Raw genomic sequence first — 18448 nt, 5'->3', positions numbered from 1 at the left:
AGTTGCGTGCGAAGGAGAAAGATTGTGAGAGGAGAGAATAGACTTTAGCATAACGTGTAATGCATAATGCATAATGAAATGAATCAATAAAAATCCTTTATTTCTATTGTGGGGATGGAAATGAAAAACACTGATTGGTTCATTTCCTTATGCGTTATGCAAAAGTATTAATGCTTGATGAAATATAGATGCCGCGGCTTTAACTTTACATTATGGCTCCACAGCCAGTGCGACATGACACGCGCGATTTTCAATAAAAGTTAAAATAATTAATATATTTTAATTAGAAGACATCTATTATCGCTATCCGTTTCTATTGATCTGTCATATCGACGCGAAAGTCTACTAAATTTTTCGTAAGTTTCTAATTACTGCAAAGTATGCTACTTTCAATAAGAATTAAAATAATTTTAATTAGAAATCTTATTATCGTCATTCATAAAAATACTCTCAAAGCGACAGGAACATTCGTGTTACATTTTGGAATGCGAGTAACCGAGGATTAAACGGTTAAATAAAAAATGATCTCTGCACGCGTTCCCGCACGTGTCTATGCTGTTCTTTTATTTAAAGGATTAAAAAAAATTGAGCGTTGCGATCGATTAAAGCACGGCAAACACGCTTACGCGAGCAACACGCGATAGAATCGTTCAAATTCCGTAATAATAATTGCTTTCTTATAATATTTATAAATTACGTTTGTTACACAAGCTGTCTAAATACGACGTTCGCCATTTGCATATAAAATAAATCAAATTGAACAGGAGCCCTATACTATATCATTTCCCACACATACGGCGCCTTTATTATGAAGATATTAATTAGAGAGGTAATTGACGAATGAGTACATGGGAGGAGATGAGCTCTGCAGCTCTGTAGCAATTTGAAGAGACATATTTTGAGCTTGTTGATTATCTCCCAACAACGATGAATATCGGCTGGCAGCAGGAGGTTGAGTAACGTTACAAGCGACGAGTTATGCGTTCAGCGTCCCACCGCGCGTCCACCCTGTGCGCCAATTCTCCGATTTTTTTTAATTAAAACTTCCATTATATATTGCAGTTGTTTATAAAATGATAAAAAACTTTTCCGTCCAGTTTAATGTGCTCTATCTGGCTGAGTCGAAATTTTTATCCTTCCTTCGACCTCAATATTCCATTTAACGCCTGCTTTAATATTTTGAGTCTCTATCAAGTTCTTATAATATACTATTTAACTTATTAATTTCAGCGAGAGGTTCTTTTTAGAACCTGGCATAAATGAAATGGCATTTTCGGCTATTTAGAGATACTCAGTAGGACTTTAATTTCCATATAAATTAACCATACACTAATTTTTCAGATTATGCAAATATTAGATAGTTCAGGTCGAAAATATTCAGGTCGACTCGGGATCAGTCAAAATTTTGATTCTACTTTCAACTCCAACATTCTATTTAATTCCTATTTTGGTACTCTGAAGCCAACCACTTTTGATTCTCTCTTTCACTTGTATTTAACCTACTAGCTTGAGACTGAAGTCCTACTTAGCGCCTCTAAATGGCAGAAAACACACGAAATGCCACTTGTAGGTAAGTTTTAAAGAGGACCTCCCAGCAAAGCGCTAGTAGGTTAAATAGAATTAAAAGAGATTGGATTCGAAAAATCAAAGTAAGAATCAAATGGAATGTTCGAAAGTAGAGTAAAAATCTCGACTTGTGTGCACCCAAGTGTGTTATATCGGACCCCCTCAATGTAACGCTCGTCAGTTCAAAATGACAAGCGCAAAAGGCCACATCTCAAAAACGCCGAAACCGCCACATTCGTATGCATGTGAAATAAAATTCACGAAGAAACGAGGAATTTAAAGGATAAACATCTCCGTTCGTTGGCACCCTCGGCGTCTAGCTCCGGCTAGGAGAGAGAGGATTCGTCCGTCGGTGTGACGACGGCGCCGAAGTTGGTTACGATAGTGGTGGTCGCGGCGATGGTGGTGGTGGTGGTGATGGTGGTGGTGGCGGCGTCGGTAGGAAGGGGTAGGGCTGAACGCATCCCTGCCAGAGCGGCTACCTGCCCGCCAACCCTGTCCGCTCCGCGAAACGCTTCCCCAGTATTCGGGCGATCGCTAGCACCCGCGCACGCGAGCATCCCTTCGTCGTGTGGGGTTGCGCGCCACCGTGTGCGTGCGTGCGTGCGTGCGTGCTGTATCTGTGTACGTGCGTGTTTGTTTGCATGGTGCCCGCCGTGGAAGAGAGAAAGAGTACACGAGTACGTGGGGCACACAGCGGCATGCCGAGAGCGCTGCCAATCGTGGTAGCTAACAGCGTGGGGTTAGCGTGACGTAACCCCGCGTGGCACGCTAATCGCTCGATTCACCCTCGCTGTGCGCGCCCGTGCCGAGGATACACGGGCTTAGTTTAGAAGCATCATGACCTCTCGCACTAAACACGAGACCTAGCCCGGCCAGTAGCCAGCATCCGCGCGAGACGGAATCGCTAGCAAATGAGTAGCGGGCTGCTAATAGTGAGTAGTAGTAGTACAAGTAGTACGAGAGAATCAGGTGGCGAGTAGTGGTGTTCGTGTATGTGTGTATGAGACTCTTGTATATTCGCGAGACACCTTGGTTGCGTGACTGTCGGGGAGATGGGTTGCAAACTCTACTTCAATCTCCGACTCTGTCTTCTCGTTTTCCCTCTGTTTACTGTGTACACCTTCTTCGCTCGCTCCTCCTCTTGGTAGCTCTCCTTTATTCGCTGGAAAAACTTTTCAAAATCAAGCAGACTCGCGCTCGTGACGTTTTCATTGCGTGGTCCGAGCTCGTTCTCTTGCCGCATCTTTATTTATGCAGCCCACATCTGTATTTCTCCGTCCAACTGTAATCTGTTATTCCCTTAAGTGCAATCACTTTCTTTCAGAAATCTTTTTTCTTCTGCCAGAGAGACAAAAAAGTATGTGGTGTATGTGTATGTATATGTGTGTACAGAGATATCGCGAAATGCATTAGTACTCGCGTTTTCCATCTGAGTACGTTTCATATTACTCTTTTATTGTAGTTACCTGTTTTCCCTCTTTCTCTCTTTTTCTTCCTCGATATTCTGCTATTCTCCCGTGTACGAGAAGTAGGTTCAGTTTCGACGCTCCCCTCTCGTTTCGGGGAGACCATGTGTGCCGTCGAGATAGTTTCAATCCCTCTCCAGCCCCTCCGAGAGACACTTTGTCCCTCGGGGAGGAAAGTTGCTTGATGGGCTCCAACAGGGAGGATGTTCGAAAAATTGAGGACAACGTAAGCAGATTGGCCACGGCGACCTGAATTGATAAATTAGGCCAGCGCTCGAGGATAGCCGTGGGGCAGTTCGAGATCCTTCGACTGGGCCGTGCTGGCTCCTACACCCTCTTCGTGCTATTCTGGGCCTGACTTGCGGTACGCACGGAGTCGTGAGAATGTCGCGTCGGTTGGCTCGCAAACCGCGAGGCGCCTCTGCGTCGTCCGGTATTCTCGGCGTATCCTCGCAGTATCGGGTGGTTTTATGGTCAATCGACTGCCAAAGCGTATCGATGCGTATCGACTGCGCTAGCCAGCCGCTGCTATGGTCCAGGTGTTCTGACGTTAGAGCGGTCCACAGGCTTGAACGGACGACGGCTCGGGAACGAGCTGCTTCTGCTCTCGCTCTGTTTCGCGAAAAGACCTTGGCATCTTCACTCAATCAATTTGGCATCTTCACTCCCACTTCGATCTGATCAGGGAAACTGGAAGAGTCCTTTAAGAATGATAAGAACGAGAGTTTGTTCAAGAAAGAAACTTTCCCGGGTTCGATACAACGGAGAATGTGTTTCACATCTTTGTACCCGAAAACCTCTCTTCAGGTTTCATTGACACTTGTGTGTGCCCACGTGTTGGCTGCGTGTGTGCGCGAGCGAGCACGCGCTAATAACGAACGGTGCTGATCTTTGCACACGTAATATGCAGTTCATATTTTAAGTCCGCTACATAACGAAGCGGCCAATTACGCGACCGACAAAGCAATCGCTCGAGGCAAGTCGATAAACGGATTTCGGTTATTTCGTTACTAATGCAGTTGTAGAGAAGATTCTTCGAGCAGTGATTGTATTCGACTATATTCAAAGGAAACTCAGGAGATTACGGCTTCCATCACGAAGCTTCTGAAGAATCTTCATTTCCCAAGTCTTTTCTCGAAAGAATCTAAAGACGCGGCCGTTCAAGTGTGCAACAATATCGCCGCAACTGCGGGCTCTATTATCTCAGCTCTACTTTCTCAGCGTCGCGAAATCCACCAATCTCGAAATTTTGCTCTTCGTGAATTTCGAGGGGCAGTCGAACGTTTTCCTGGGATCCTCGCCGCTTAACGATCTCGGCGGCGGAGAATCTCAGCCCCGAATTATACACACAGCTCGCTCAGCTGTCCCGGATAAAATCCGCCACGAACCCTCTCTCGTATTCTAACCGAGCATGGCTGCGTGTTTCGACCGTCGTCCTTCGCATTGCGCCGCGCGGAAGAACGGGGTCATTAGTTACGTGGGTAGAGGGTCGGCACGGGTCGAGGGAAGTTGGTCGCACAGAAGGGAGTATTAGCGGCGCGACTCTGATTTTGGCTCGGGACGTGGCAGCGAGGGTCGATCCGTCATTGTTGCTGCTCTTCTAGGTTCTGCGCGACGGCGATGACTCGGCGTGGATCGGTCCCCGATCGAGTCGGCACCTCGGGCGCACCACGGGTGCGATTTCGCGTGCGGCCGCGACTCGCGGAGTCTCGACGGGGATCGCAGTGCGAATAACGACGTTCGAGTGCGCGTCCGTGGACATTTAAGGGACCTGGAGCCTCCGCAGGACTCTCGAGGCATCGTCGCGGCGGCCGCGATTCTAACGCACGGTCCTCGCGAACTGTATGAAATTTCTTCCACTGGAAGATCATAATGACGTTGGCACCGTCAAGCGACAGACCTATTCGGTGTTTACAATGAGAGACTGAACGACGTGGGACAACACCGACACGTGGTATTGGATCAAACGTACACTCGGACGTGGGCATAAATCCACAACGGGATTCCGATCAACCAGCTGGTAAGAGGCAGACACCGTGGTGGAATTCGCGTATGATGGAAACGCGAGCGCCGGGTGAGTCGTCGGGAGAAATTTACGGCAACCACTGGGATTCGCGCGACTCGCCGAGCGCGGCGAATCGTCTGATATTCGCTATCAGATAATGCACGGCCGTCGCCGATAATGGAGCGATAATCCGCCTAAGACTATTCGTATTACCAAGCTGACTGCCGCAGTTGAGGACGGTCCGCCGAACATCGATTGCATCCGTGAAGAAGCACAGCACGAGCCAAGACTCTCCTTCCTGACGAGGCAAGCACGTTCGACGGCGCTATAACTGGCCGCTCGATTATACCCGCGGGGATTTTTCACCATGCGACTCTGATTGATCAATTGGCGAATAGTTCAGCGACTCCGTCTCTCGCGCCGACTAACAGCAGGCAAGCAATTGGTCGAATGGGCCGTTAACGACGAGGCAGTTCGCTCAAATAGCGTCGTTTCGTCGAGGACTGATCGAAGGGCGCCCTTTTCCCCTACCTGTGAGAATGCGAGGTCGTTTGTCCTGAGTCTTCTCAGTGGGCAAGATACATAGCGAGAAGGACGAGGATAATAGCCTCATGGTCGACGGCACGAGAAGCGTCTAGCTGTTAATGCGGACGAGTCGGCGGAGGAATAACATCGCTGGCTGGCTTTTATGTGGCCTGTAGCCGTTGCTATCACGAGGAAAGAAGATCGTTACCAACTTCGGCCGGAGACCCCGCGGAAGATTAATGAACGACGGCGACGGCGGCGGCGGCGGCGTCGGCGGAATAGAGCGTTTCGCAAACCGTAGCGTTCGATAAGATCGAAGAAAGTCGCGTCGCTCCCCCTCGTGTGCGGCCTCGTGCGGCGCAAGCAAGGTCGGCTTCATGTTGTCGCGATTTCTGCAGGAGCTCTCGGCGGACAACGTCGTCGCGGAGAAGCGGGGAGAAGGCTTGTGATCGTTCCGGCAGCGGGCCGATCGTTCCCGCGCCACAACCGATCGCATCGCGATCACCGTCGCCGCTGGCGAGAGTAATGTGACAGCGCGAGGTGGAGAGATGACGGTGACGCCGTCGACTTCCGATGTCGCTGATAAGGCAGTGTCGACGGACGATGGCGGCAGCGGCATGGAGGTGGCACGTCTTGAGGCCGTCCTCGCTGCTCTGGTGGAAACGAAGGTGGAGGCGATGAAAGCGTCGTCGACCCTGAGCCGACGCTCCGGTAGCGCGCCTGCCAGTCCGCGCCGACCTAGATTGACCTCGACCTCGACGGCCTCCTCATCGCTGAACCATCATCATCATCACCATCACCATCATCACCACCAGTCGCATCATCATCCGCATTCGCAGCAGCAGCAGCAGCAACAGCAGCAGCAACAGTACAGGAAGAAGGGCCAGCCGCAACAGCAACATCATCGCCACCGTCGCAGACGTCACGACTCCGCGCCCTGCGGGGAATACCTCAACAGTGCGACGGATCATTCTCAGCACAAGTCATCTAACGGTATGTCAGGGTGATTTGTTACTTGGGAGTAATGATAGGCAGAGAGGCGCAGCGCTTCTTCCGCGAAGAAAGAGTCTCAAAGTTTTGCGTTTTCGAGATATCGTGAGAATAATGTAAACATTTTGTAAAAATTGCACACTCATTAATATCACATCTAAAAGTAATACATATAGTTTGAGGTTGATGTTTCACGTTGCAGTTATACCGGCACCTAAGTTCCGGCAAATACAGTGATACCAAGTCACGTACAAATGACGTGTCATTGACGATAAAGACGTTATCAGTGCGTCATTAATGTCATTTGACGTGACCCTGTTACTTGCAAATATTTTTACCCACGCTATTATGGAAATATATAATACTGCTATTTTTAGCGAATGAACAGATAATCAAAAAATTATGAGAGAAAAGTCCCAATTTTTGTACATATGTACTTTAAGTATTTAAAATGAGATATGCAAAGTTTCACTGTGTTTTCAAAAGATAAAATTTTAAAGGTCAGAAATAATACAAAATAAGATAAATAAGTTGTACGAGCAATATATCCTTAAGTCGTGATTCGTCGTGCCTTTTTTGTAGAGAAAAAAATGGTTAATCTTATTAAAATTGATAGTAATTTTAGCGCGTCATATTTCTTTATTATTTTAATAACAAATAACAATAGCATATGCATATAAGTTATTATTATTAACATTATAGTAACATATAATATAATAAGGTTTTTATTATTAACATTATAGTTGCATATTATTATAGTTTCATATCATTATTTTGCAACTGCAAAAATAGTTTTTTTGACTTTAAATATTTTATGCAATTATATTTACAAATGCTAAAGTGAGTCTCTTTGTTCTCAGTGAGTCAATACTCACACAAGAGGAAAGAATTTTATATATTTATAGTAAAAATTACACTATAGGACTAGTAACCGAGAAATAGATCACCATTCTACAGTAATTCACTATCCTTTCATTACATACGTGCTATTTATATTTTAGGAACTGAAATGAGAACTAATTAGAATGCTTACTATATTTCTAGCGAAGTATGTTATGTAAATGTAATATTTCTAGCGAAATTTATTATATTATTTCGTAAGATCTTATTGATAGTTTATTCCTAGGCTATTCAAACCATAGTAAAATTGATTAAAAATTCTTATGAAAAAGAACTGTAATATTCTCTCCGTACAGTGATCTATAATGATATAATCGTGTGTCCTCGAATAAAAAATCATTCAAATTTATGTTAAATAGGATATGAGTTTGCTCTCGACGAAAGAATCTCTTTCAAAAAATTCAGAAATTCATTGGACGAAATTTGCAAAATATTTGCAAAGTTAAGCTTTGTCTAAAAGAAAGCGCCGGCGGGTATTCACTAATCGCGTCTTTTCCCGTTTGCTAGGAAAGGGCCGGAGAAGAGCTTCCGAAAGTCCTCGAAGCCCTCGAAAGAAGCGCAAGCATTCGAGGAGTCCAAATGTTCTTCAAGGCGTTCAAGACGTTCACGCCGGCCTCGATTCGCGCCTCGAGCTGGTCGGCATAGACGGCGACCAAAACGTGGCCCTAATAAACTTCGAAAGGGCTAAAGAAAGGGCTAAAGAAGTCTTCGGCGACTCTTCCAAATATCCGCCGCTGCACCGAAGTGCCTGCTACATTTCCCAAAGCGAAGCTCAATTGTAAGTATATCGTGTACTTTATACTCCCCGAGTCGTAATTTTGATCCTACTTTCGACCTCATTATTCCATTTAACGTCTATTTTAATACTCTGAGGCCTACAACATCAACATCTTTTGATTTTATTAACTTAATTTTAATTTTATTTAACCTATTAACCTTGCCGAGAAATCCTCTTTAGAACCTACAAGTGGCATTTCGTTCGTTTTTTGTCATTTAAAGGAGTTAAGTAAGATGTAAATTTACATCAGGTCGAAGAGGAATTTTGATATTTCGATGAGAATATTTGTGAAATTGACAATGTATGAGTAAAAACAAGGCAAGGAGCAAGGTTCATTTGATACTTCAAATGATTCGGAGCGTTAAATAAATTAATATAGTTGGTCTATCCGTCGCTTTGAAGCACATTTGTAGCGTTAAACGAATTCTAGCCGTCATCACGTAAATGATAATTTAACGCCAGATAACCTCTTAGAAATGACATTATAAGGTTATCTTAGATAATAAGGTATCTTAGATAACCTTATGTCATTTCTGTATTTGCTTTATTATTTATTGTTTTAACATCTATGTATTTCCAGTTCAAATTAAATAAAAGCCGATTATTTGTCCAATACAATAATGAATACATTTCGTGCTCATATCTTTTTTTTACAATCGCACCTATTGGTATCAAATTACTGTCAATTTTTACTTTATCATCCTTTTAAAATCTCTCATAACTTCTAAAATAAAAAACCACCACATATTATACGAATCTTATTTCACTGATATATTGTTGTAAAATTATTTTTTAGTCATTTTAAACGATTTTATTAATAAAATATTGATTAACTAAAGAGTAGCGCTCCAATCTCCTTAAGGCAGTTATTTCACGACAATATATATTGCTAAAGAGTTATGTTAATAACTGTTTGAGGTTAATACAACACAAAGAGGCTCTATAAATCTGTGGTAAATGTTTATATATATATGATTTATGATGTACAGTTTTAGCATTATAGCAAGAAAATATCGATATAACTTATATAATGTTTAAAAATCTATAAAGAAATAATTAAATAATAATTATTTTTCACGCTTTGACGTATTAATATTTTTGGTTGCGACTGCTCGTGTCATTTATTGCATTTTTAAATATTAATTATAATTTCTAAGATTATTTAACCATGTTTAAAAAGATTTTAAAAAGATATTTAGTCAAGAGGCATCAAAGGAAATGTAGTGCATAAAACATTACAACATCACTACAGCTTAACTCATATACTTCAACCGTTATCATAAATTATGTATTTCACATATCAATTTATTGAAAACTAGATTGTCAAAATTATATCTTGTAATTTTTTATAATATTACAACAAATCTCTTTTATCGCGTCTTCATTATCGTTCTTGTTTTTCATTAAAACCGTAAATGTAATTTAATTGTTAGAATTGAAAGCGTGATATTGGAAACCGTTTCCGTATCTGCAATACGTGTAAATAATGCTAATTTTGACTTCAATTATTTCAGCTTTCGCATGACCAATTATTTCGCATGACCAATTATTTTTTAATTGCACATACATATCCATCGTGTGTGTTTCGATTAATGAAACATACACTGAACCTTCAGAATGTACAGATATTAGAAAAGTTCAGGTCGACAGTAGGGCTAAAATTTGGGCTCGGGTCTTCTGAATCGCGGACGGTGACGCAGCATCACGGCTACTTCAATTATCGCCGCGTTTCATAGAAAGGACCGGACATTTGTCGGAATCGAGTCATCGCCGGCAGCACGATCCCGAAAATCGACACGTTACGCGGCAAACGCGCCGCAAGGGTCTCTCATGAAACCCATCCTGAGCGACAGATCGACTCGAAACTCCATCTGAGATTAGAATCCTCTCACCCTCGCTCTCGGGGATACTCGCAGCACGCCCGCAGAATATCTTGGATGATCTTCGCGTGACATAGTTTTCTCGTTTACGACCTCCGTCGACGTTCGCGTGTGTCGAGAACGACTTCCGCGACAGCGAACTTTCGCTTCGCTATCTCCTCATTTACGGGGTCGCCGAGTGAGTGCCGTCGCGACTCGTCCGTTTGTCTGTCCGTCCCTCTTCCGCGTTCGCGGGGATTCGATCCACCGTCGACTGCGAAGCGAGAGAGAAAGATGCGGTTTTGGCGTGAGCGCACACCACGGCTTGGAACTGGGTCAGCGCAATGCGTGGCTGCGCGCCTTCGTCGTATGCTCTCTCTCCCTCTCTTTCTCTCTCTCTTTCCTCCTCTCTCTCTCGGCAAATACGGTTTGGCGGCTGAACCACCTGGGCAACAAAGGACGAGTTGGCCGTTGAAGCGTGTAATGAAACTGCGGCCGTCCGCACTGAGGAGATGGACGATGGCGACCAGCGATCACGAGGAGGCGTCATCGTGTTAGCGCGTCATCGTCCCGCGCTCTTTACTTTCTTCCTTTTTTATATATTTTCCGTCTTTTTTCCTTTTTTTTTAATTAATTGAGCAGTACAGTTTTGCTAAAGTTACAGAAGGCTGACATTCGGCAACCTATACGCGCGTGACGCGATGGGGTGACACGAAGAGCAGGTCTCTTGTGATCGTCTGTTGATGTCGCCTCGTCTGTGTCACGTAACTCGTCCTGGAAATGTTTGCCCATGAATTCCTAAAACATTTTTAGTGACAAAAATACATTTTGGTCGGACACATTTTGAAGGCAAAAAAGTATCGTATATTTTGGAGGCAATGATATATTTTAGTCAAATATATTCGGTTAAAATACATTTTATATTAGTTATTTGGTTTCTACATCATAATAATGTTTACCAATGTTAAGTTCTGAAAACGTTTTTCTTATAAATAAAAATGCATTCAATTATTTAGTTATTTGGTTTGTATACTATGATAAAATGTAGAGATGTTATAAAAAATGTTTTTAAAAGTCATAGAGAACAACGTGTTTCTTCAACTTCTTTAGTTTTCGAGATAGATATTTTTATCAAATTTTTTGAAGACAAAAATATATTTTAATCAAATACATTTTAGTTCAATTATTTAATTTTTAGCCTTTCATATAATTTAATTTTTAGAACCTTTCATATAATAATGTTTACCAATAAATTTTAAAAGAATTCTTTTTTTTAGAAACAAAACTGCATTCAATTAATTACTTTATTTACGTACATCACGATAACGCACAGAGTGTTATAAAAAATCCATTAAAAAGATAAAAAGAACGACATGTCTCTCTCTCTCTCTCCTTTTCTGACTTCTTTAAACCTCGTTATACCGTTGTCCTACAACTTCAGAACAATGGCAGCGTCCTTTAAATTCAACGACGAGAGTGCCCTAGATATGCATAATATATATGGAAGAGAAATGCGGGGCAAGATATCGCGACGGACATCAGTTGACATACAACATGCAATTTGTCACGAAGGCACGTATTAATCGAAAATGCGCTTCATTGCGAGACAGTGGCTGTAACGGCAACGACTGATTTAGCGTTGACGTTTACTACTTGGCACGGTCCGTTTCGGTCCGCTCCGCTATGACAAGATCTACTGGCGTCTATACAGAGTGTTTGACAATTAACGACACATCGTGCGGAATGAACTTATTAAACTGAACAGAAAATTCCTTTACCATTTCGCAAACAACCACGTAAAATTTTGTGTTATTAATTAGAAGGAAAATTGGTGAATAATCACGCACGATACGGCGGAGGGACTGTGATGGCGATGTCTGACTTTGTGTGTGCCTATATGTTAGGTCAAACTGAACAAAAGAGTCCTCTACCATTTTGCAAATAACCACATGGATTCTTAACTATTAATTAAAGAACATTTATCGCTCACAATTATGTGTCAAGCTTTTTAACTCAAAATCTTCATGGTTATTTGCAAAATGATACAGGATTTTCTCTCGTTCAGTTTGATTTAACTTACAAGCATACGACGTCGCCGTCACAACTGCTCTGCCGTTTCGCGCATAATTCAGCAGTATTCTTTCGTATCTCCGGCTTTTTAGAAAGAGATATGCTTCATACTGAGACGGATATAGATGTTTTGGAGCCGTTGATTCCAAATTTATTATAAAAATTTAAATTCAAAATGGCGAATTCAAGATAGCAGCTATGAAAAGCTTAAGTACTCATATATTTAAAATATAAGTTTGGATTGGGTCTATTCTGATCATTGATTACAAATAAAATATGAAAAGGTAAATTTAAGATACTAGATCTCAGATTATGGCTACAAGAAACTCCTGAATGCACTCATTTTCGACTACGGATCAAAATCTGCTACATGCAACCGATACTTGTAGCTGTAGTTATACATAACTTTTATAAGCAACAGTCCAACCTTCTCTTCTGAATTCGCTGAGCGAAACGGAGGAGCGTCTGAGGGGACGTTGCCAGTATGTTAACTAAAAGTTGCAATCTTGAAAAGTTCAGATAACTATATTTTATCGAAAATATTAAATTTAAAAGTATATTAAATTCTTATATGTAGGTTTAACCTTCCTCTTTATAACAAGTCAAGTTAGAAGTCGGTAGGTCTATCTGTTTTAAAATTATAATTTTTTCCCGCACGAAAGGATTAATTAATAATTCAAAGTCTTACGTGGTTTAGTTTGCGAAATGTAGAGGAACTTTCCGTTCAGTTTGATGAGTTCTATCCGCACACAATGAGAGTGTCAGTAATTGTCAGACACCCCGTATATCCCGGAGCTCTCTCTTTATCGGGCATCTTCTCTTAATCAAGTATGCAATCGCCGCATATGTGGAAACTTCTGCTCATGATTCTTTCACACGCCCGCGCTGACATTATTATTAGATGTGTTTTAAATTTACGTATTTGCGGGAATTATTTGCGTGATCGCGCGAGAATCTGCCTCGAAGAACGGGAGAACGGAATACATAAGTGCACGTGTATATGTCGCGGGACAATTTCTAGTTGACAAATGCGGCGCGGAGTGCTTAAACGATGATAGCACTTGAATCGGTCATTGTCCGTCCTCACGTCGCTTGTTATCGCCGGGCTCGAATTCCATCCAGCCACTACTACTACGTACCCGCAGTATGTCCCCGGCACCTCGGTTATCGTTTTTCCACTTTTCCGTCCTATTCTAGCAGCGTTTTCTAAATTTATACTCAGAGAGCACGTGACGGCCTTCGTGTGTGTGACGTAGATAGTGCAACGATTGTTCTTTGTTCAGCTCGATATCGGGGTCTACTTCTCTCGTTGGCTGTTGTGGACGTATATCGAATTGCTGGTCCCGCTTCTCCCGTGTACGTTGCACGAACTGGGAACTCGAGCTCGTGTAACGACGAGAGAGCGCAGCTGAACAGTTTTACTGCAAACACAACTCGGCGCGCTAATTTATCTCACGCACCTTTCGCTCGATGCGCGCGCTCGATGCGGTCTTTTTTTTTCTCATCACGCCGGAGTAAATAACTGCAGCAGTCGTTATTTTTATCTGCGTCTCTTCTTCAGTCGCTCTCTTTGGCCGAACACCCCTTCTATGTGCATGTGATGTCTTCGGGCACGAGTTCGCCCAGCTTGGCCAGCGCGTTCTCCTAACGTTACTTTCCATTAATTAGATCTCATATATCAGCGCTTGCTCTGAGCAACTTGAGATTGACGTCGTTTTCGTTTGTTCATGCGCGGAAATTTTCTCAGCTGCGAGGGTGCCATCGTTCTGTTCTCTTCGATGTCCTTCGAATCGCCAATTTCTCGGTCAGAGACAGAGTGACGTTTCTAATTCGTTCTTTGGATTTTGCTTCAAGCAGCTACACAGATCGACGTCATCTTCATCCGTTTATGCGCAGCTTTTACAGCGCTCAGTTGCGAGGATACCATCGATTTTTAGTGTCTGCTTAATTTTTTCAATATCGTTCAGTGTCTCGCTTTGATTGCTTGGTCGAAAAGGGAGGAACATTTCCAATTCTAATCTAATAGTTCAGTCCACGCTTCAAGTAGCCGCATAAGTAGACATCGTCTTCATCTGTTCCTGCGCGGAGACTTCCTCAGAACTCAGTTGCGAGATGCACAGAGAGAACAGTTTCTTTGGATTCAATAAATTTTATTGAATTCAAAGACATTTATCTCTATTGGAATAGATCAAATAAATCAATTTTTGAATCAACAAATACGATTGCTTGGCCCCTTAAATAATTTTATTGTTTGGTCCGCATAATTTATTGTTTGGTTCAAAGAGGAAAAATGTTTCACTTAATTTTCTTATTTTATTAAAAAGTTGATAAAAGTTTAAAGAATTTTAAGGAACTTGACATTTTTTTTGCGTTATTGATGGCCTGTCTTTTATTTCATCACTGCGCCTTTCTTATCCCGTGATTTTCCATTCAAATTGTTGCATTATCCCGTGATGTGAATCCATCCTTTTTACTGATCACGGTTTGGGTTGCTTCGCTTCAACGTATAGGAATTAGTGATGTCAATTAGCTCTTATGATATATTTATAGCATTATTCTTATTATGCATTTTTATAATGTCCAAAAAACTTCTTTTACACTATGCTTATTGTTATTAATTGAGAACAATGTAACAACAGTCAATATGTAACAAATATTGGCAGAATATGTATTAGCGAGTCAATGACGCCATGATTGCTCTTAAATGTTTAAACAGACGTTATATTGGTTAATCCAAACAATAAAGTAGAGTGAAGAGCGAACGTTTAAAATAATAGTTTTTATCGATTAAAAACATGATTTAATTCGAAAAACAATATTTAAAATATAATCGAATAATTTATTATTTGATTGAACAAAAATTATTTTCTTTAAATAATAGTTCTTTCTATCTAGCAACTAGTTTGATTTGAATGAAACAAAATTATATTCAGCATAAAATATGTTATTTCAGTCAGCTTATACAACAGTTTAGGACAAGCAGATCAAGAATATAAAATCTCAATTCTTTTATTCTCGTATTATTCTCTGATAACACAAAAGTTCACTTTACGCGCTAATACAGCTGTCTTAAGATTGCAATCTTTTGGATCGTTTATCTATCAAACAACTACGAGAACAATATCAATACTTTATATTCTTAACTTGGCATAAACTTCAAATCAGTACATTATTAATTAAAGTATTCAAAGTTTTTGGAAAAGAGGCGAAATATATCTTTAGGCGTTTAGTCACACTCTTTTGATTGAAGCTATTAGCCGAAATTATCATTCAGTCTTAAAATTCAGTTTCAAATTATTAGTATAGAATTACTATCTTAGAATTTAATCGAAAATTTCAAATCTGAAATCACTTAGAATTCAGTTCAAATTATGAATTTGAAGAGAGATCAATTATGAAGAGAGATTGACTCTATGATTAACTCAAACGGATCCTGGTAATTTCGAAATTGTTCATTCGGAATTTATTTGAAATCCATTTCATATCGTTCATATTTCACTAGAAATAAGTTCATCCGACCAAATCTTTTTCCGCGCGGGAATACTGAATCCAAAGAAATCATTCTCTCAGTGTCTGATCGATTTTTGCCGGCTGCTATTCTCTTGAATGTCGTTCAGTGTCTCGCTTCGGTAGCTCGGCCAAAAACGGGCTAACGCTCCTAATTCGTCCTGATGCGGAGGTACGTGCCTGCCTAACAATGGATCGTCCTTTCATTCGCCATCCGCGTACAGCAAACAGCAACTTCTCGAGTTGCGCGAACAATACAGATACCCACCGTGATCGATACGCGTTCGAGCAGCTCGTCCTTTTTCTTCGGACCTTCACAATCGAGGCTGGTTAAAAAACACGCTGGAGGCGTTGCTCCCCGTTGCACGCGAACGAGGAGTGTGCTGTTATAGATTTTAATTAGCGACGTTGTCAATAGCCGATCCAGCTCGTCTTATTCGGGAAACTGTGTCGTTGTGCGGGCAGCTTCAGGGGAGAGGAGGAGGTGGAGGTGAGAGTGCTAGATTTCATTCGATCAAACGATTGCTGCTTCAGCGAGACCATCGCGTGTGTTTTTGACGTACGTGCTCGTGCAACTCGCAACATTTTATTTCCGTTTGTTAGCCATTTATCTCGGGCGGGATGATCTCGGGGCCGCCGCGTGAAATGTGCAAGCGCGAAGCATCACTTTCCAATGTAAATGAAACGTCAGACGCAGCCGGAGTGCCCGTTTCATTTCCGAAACAACGCCGCGATCGGAAATAACAGCTTGATCAACAATAACAATGGCCCGGCTGCGGCGATACGGCCTGATGTTTACACGCATGGTAGATTCCAGAACGTGTCGTTTCTCCAGGCGGATTTCCGAACCCTCGAGAATGCTCGTGTAGGAACACATGTCCGTTTGTTTGCCTTTCAGAAATATTCCTTACGACGATGCCGACTACGTGGCGTTGAACGTAGCCGACGAGGAGGAGGAGACCTTGAGCGGCCCGGAGAAGGTGGACGAGCTTCAGGAGAGATATCATCGACCGCGAAGAAAGCGCAAACGTAAACGATGTAAGGTCGAGTCCGTCGTCAGCCCGGAAGAGGAGCTCGTCGATCCCGAAGAACTCCCTCCTCGTGCACGATGGACGATCGTCGTCACCGCTTGTCTTCTGCTCGCGATGTCCCTGTTCCTGGTCGGTGTCACGCTACGGATGGCGCCTATAATCGACGATATGGGTAGGTCGACCGCAACAGCGAATTCTGTCCGCTCCGGATTCTGACCACACATTCAGCGCGCAGTGCGCTCTCGTGATTCTTGAGCTGAAATAATATTATGTCAGGATATCCATTGTGACGGTATCCACTGTGTTCTTTATCAGTGACAATGATCGCGGGCAGAAAAAGTTCAATTAATCGGTTTTTGAACGGCAATAAGATGAAATAATAAAAATTCCGAATACGTTCTTCTTTATAGTAAAAAGACAAGTCAAGGTTATTCATTCACTTTTTCAAATAAAATCATATCTTCTTTCACCCGTGTGAAAAGGATCAAAGTAAATTAAACAGTAGAGAGAAAAATAATTAAAAATTTACATTTGTAGCATATACAGTTTATCTCCAGAAAAAGGAGCTTTATGTCACAGAAATAAGCTTTATATTCCACAAATAATTTCTCAAGTATTTATTCCTTAGTATAGTTTGCTGATTAGTTTATCGATTTTAGTCATAGAAAATTTTAATTGATTAAGGGCCGACATCAGCTTGAGTGAAATATTGACTGTTGTGATTTTGAATGGCGGCATTTTCGCTGTCATTTCGAGTGTTTGTGATTTTATACGTGACGATCGATTAATTTTGATTATCTGATTACTTTAGTCAAAGAAAATTTTAATCGACTGATGTCCAACACTAGCTTGAGTGAAATATTCATTTTTCTGTTTTCGATTGACAGCATTTTCACTGTCGCTTCGAATAAAAATACTGCATTTTTCATTTTGGGTGAGATTCCATTTGGAGAAATTCAGAGAGCATGTAGCGTTTGAATGTGTTGTCAGAATTCGTATATATTTCGATTCAAGTGAGGACAGAAGGCATTTATTCAATAACGATTCTCTGAGATTATTTTATATTTTGCTCCTCAACGATTATGAACACATTTAAAATGTACGTTTCTATGAAACGCATATCTTAAAGCTGCTCGCGTCGGTACGCCAATTAAATCTGTTACGTAAAGGCTCGTTAGAGACTGCTCTGTGCTCGACAAACCGCTCTTGTGCTCTTCGGCGATTTTATTGTGGCGCGCGCGCGCGATAAAACGTCCGATTTATTACGCACTGCAGACTTTTTACGGCTTGTGGAGAGGCGTCCAAAAATTGATACGCCGCGTTTGAAAATAGCTAAACTCGCGCGTCCGTGTGCGCCGCGATGGTGGTGGTGATGCACAGGAGAAAATCATGTTGGATTAGCGGCGTTGAAATATGTAAGACGGTCCCGGGGGTAGTAACCTCCGAATGAAGTCACACCCCGTTAATGATTTAATGCGTGCTCACTATGCAATCCCGGCGTACAGGGTAAACGATATTGTCGCTCGAGCAGATCCGATTAAGCGGCACTTCAAGTTCTCATGACCTTAGATTTGATTAAGCTTCTTATCATTTCCCTTGCGGCATTTCACAAAACCGTATTCTTCCATGCGCATTATTAACCCTACAATCGAACAGTAAGATTTGAAAATGGCATATAAGGGGCAAGCACGGATGTCTTAGTGCTATTAGATATTAATATTACTTTTTTTAATATTAATATGACAATG

General features: G+C 41.9%; 1 protein-coding gene across 4 annotated transcripts in view; it reads left to right on the top strand.

The window, feature by feature from the left end:
* Positions 1-2105: 2105 nt before the first annotated feature.
* Positions 2106-18448, top strand: part of LOC116842346 (histone-lysine N-methyltransferase set1-like) — a 47531-nt gene continuing 31188 nt past the window's right edge. For 3 of the 4 annotated variants that reach the window (XM_032811428.1, XM_032811431.1, XM_032811430.1), the window contains exons 1-4: positions 2106-2501; positions 4640-6558; positions 7963-8233; positions 16568-16872. In XM_032811428.1, coding sequence (XP_032667319.1) covers positions 6114-6558; positions 7963-8233; positions 16568-16872 — 1021 coding nt within the window. In that variant the 5' untranslated portion in view covers positions 2106-2501; positions 4640-6113. The remainder of the gene's footprint in view (positions 2502-4639; positions 6559-7962; positions 8234-16567; positions 16873-18448) is intronic. The other variant, XM_032811429.1, reaches the window with a different exon arrangement.

Source organism: Odontomachus brunneus, unplaced genomic scaffold, assembly GCF_010583005.1.
Source record: "Odontomachus brunneus isolate Ranch 3 - 2012 unplaced genomic scaffold, Obru_v1 Obru_scaffold_024, whole genome shotgun sequence".
In the NCBI taxonomy this organism is placed as follows: domain Eukaryota; kingdom Metazoa; phylum Arthropoda; class Insecta; order Hymenoptera; family Formicidae; genus Odontomachus; species Odontomachus brunneus.
The sequence above is the reverse complement of the archived record's forward strand: the minus strand, read 5'-3'. Positions and strand labels throughout refer to the sequence as shown.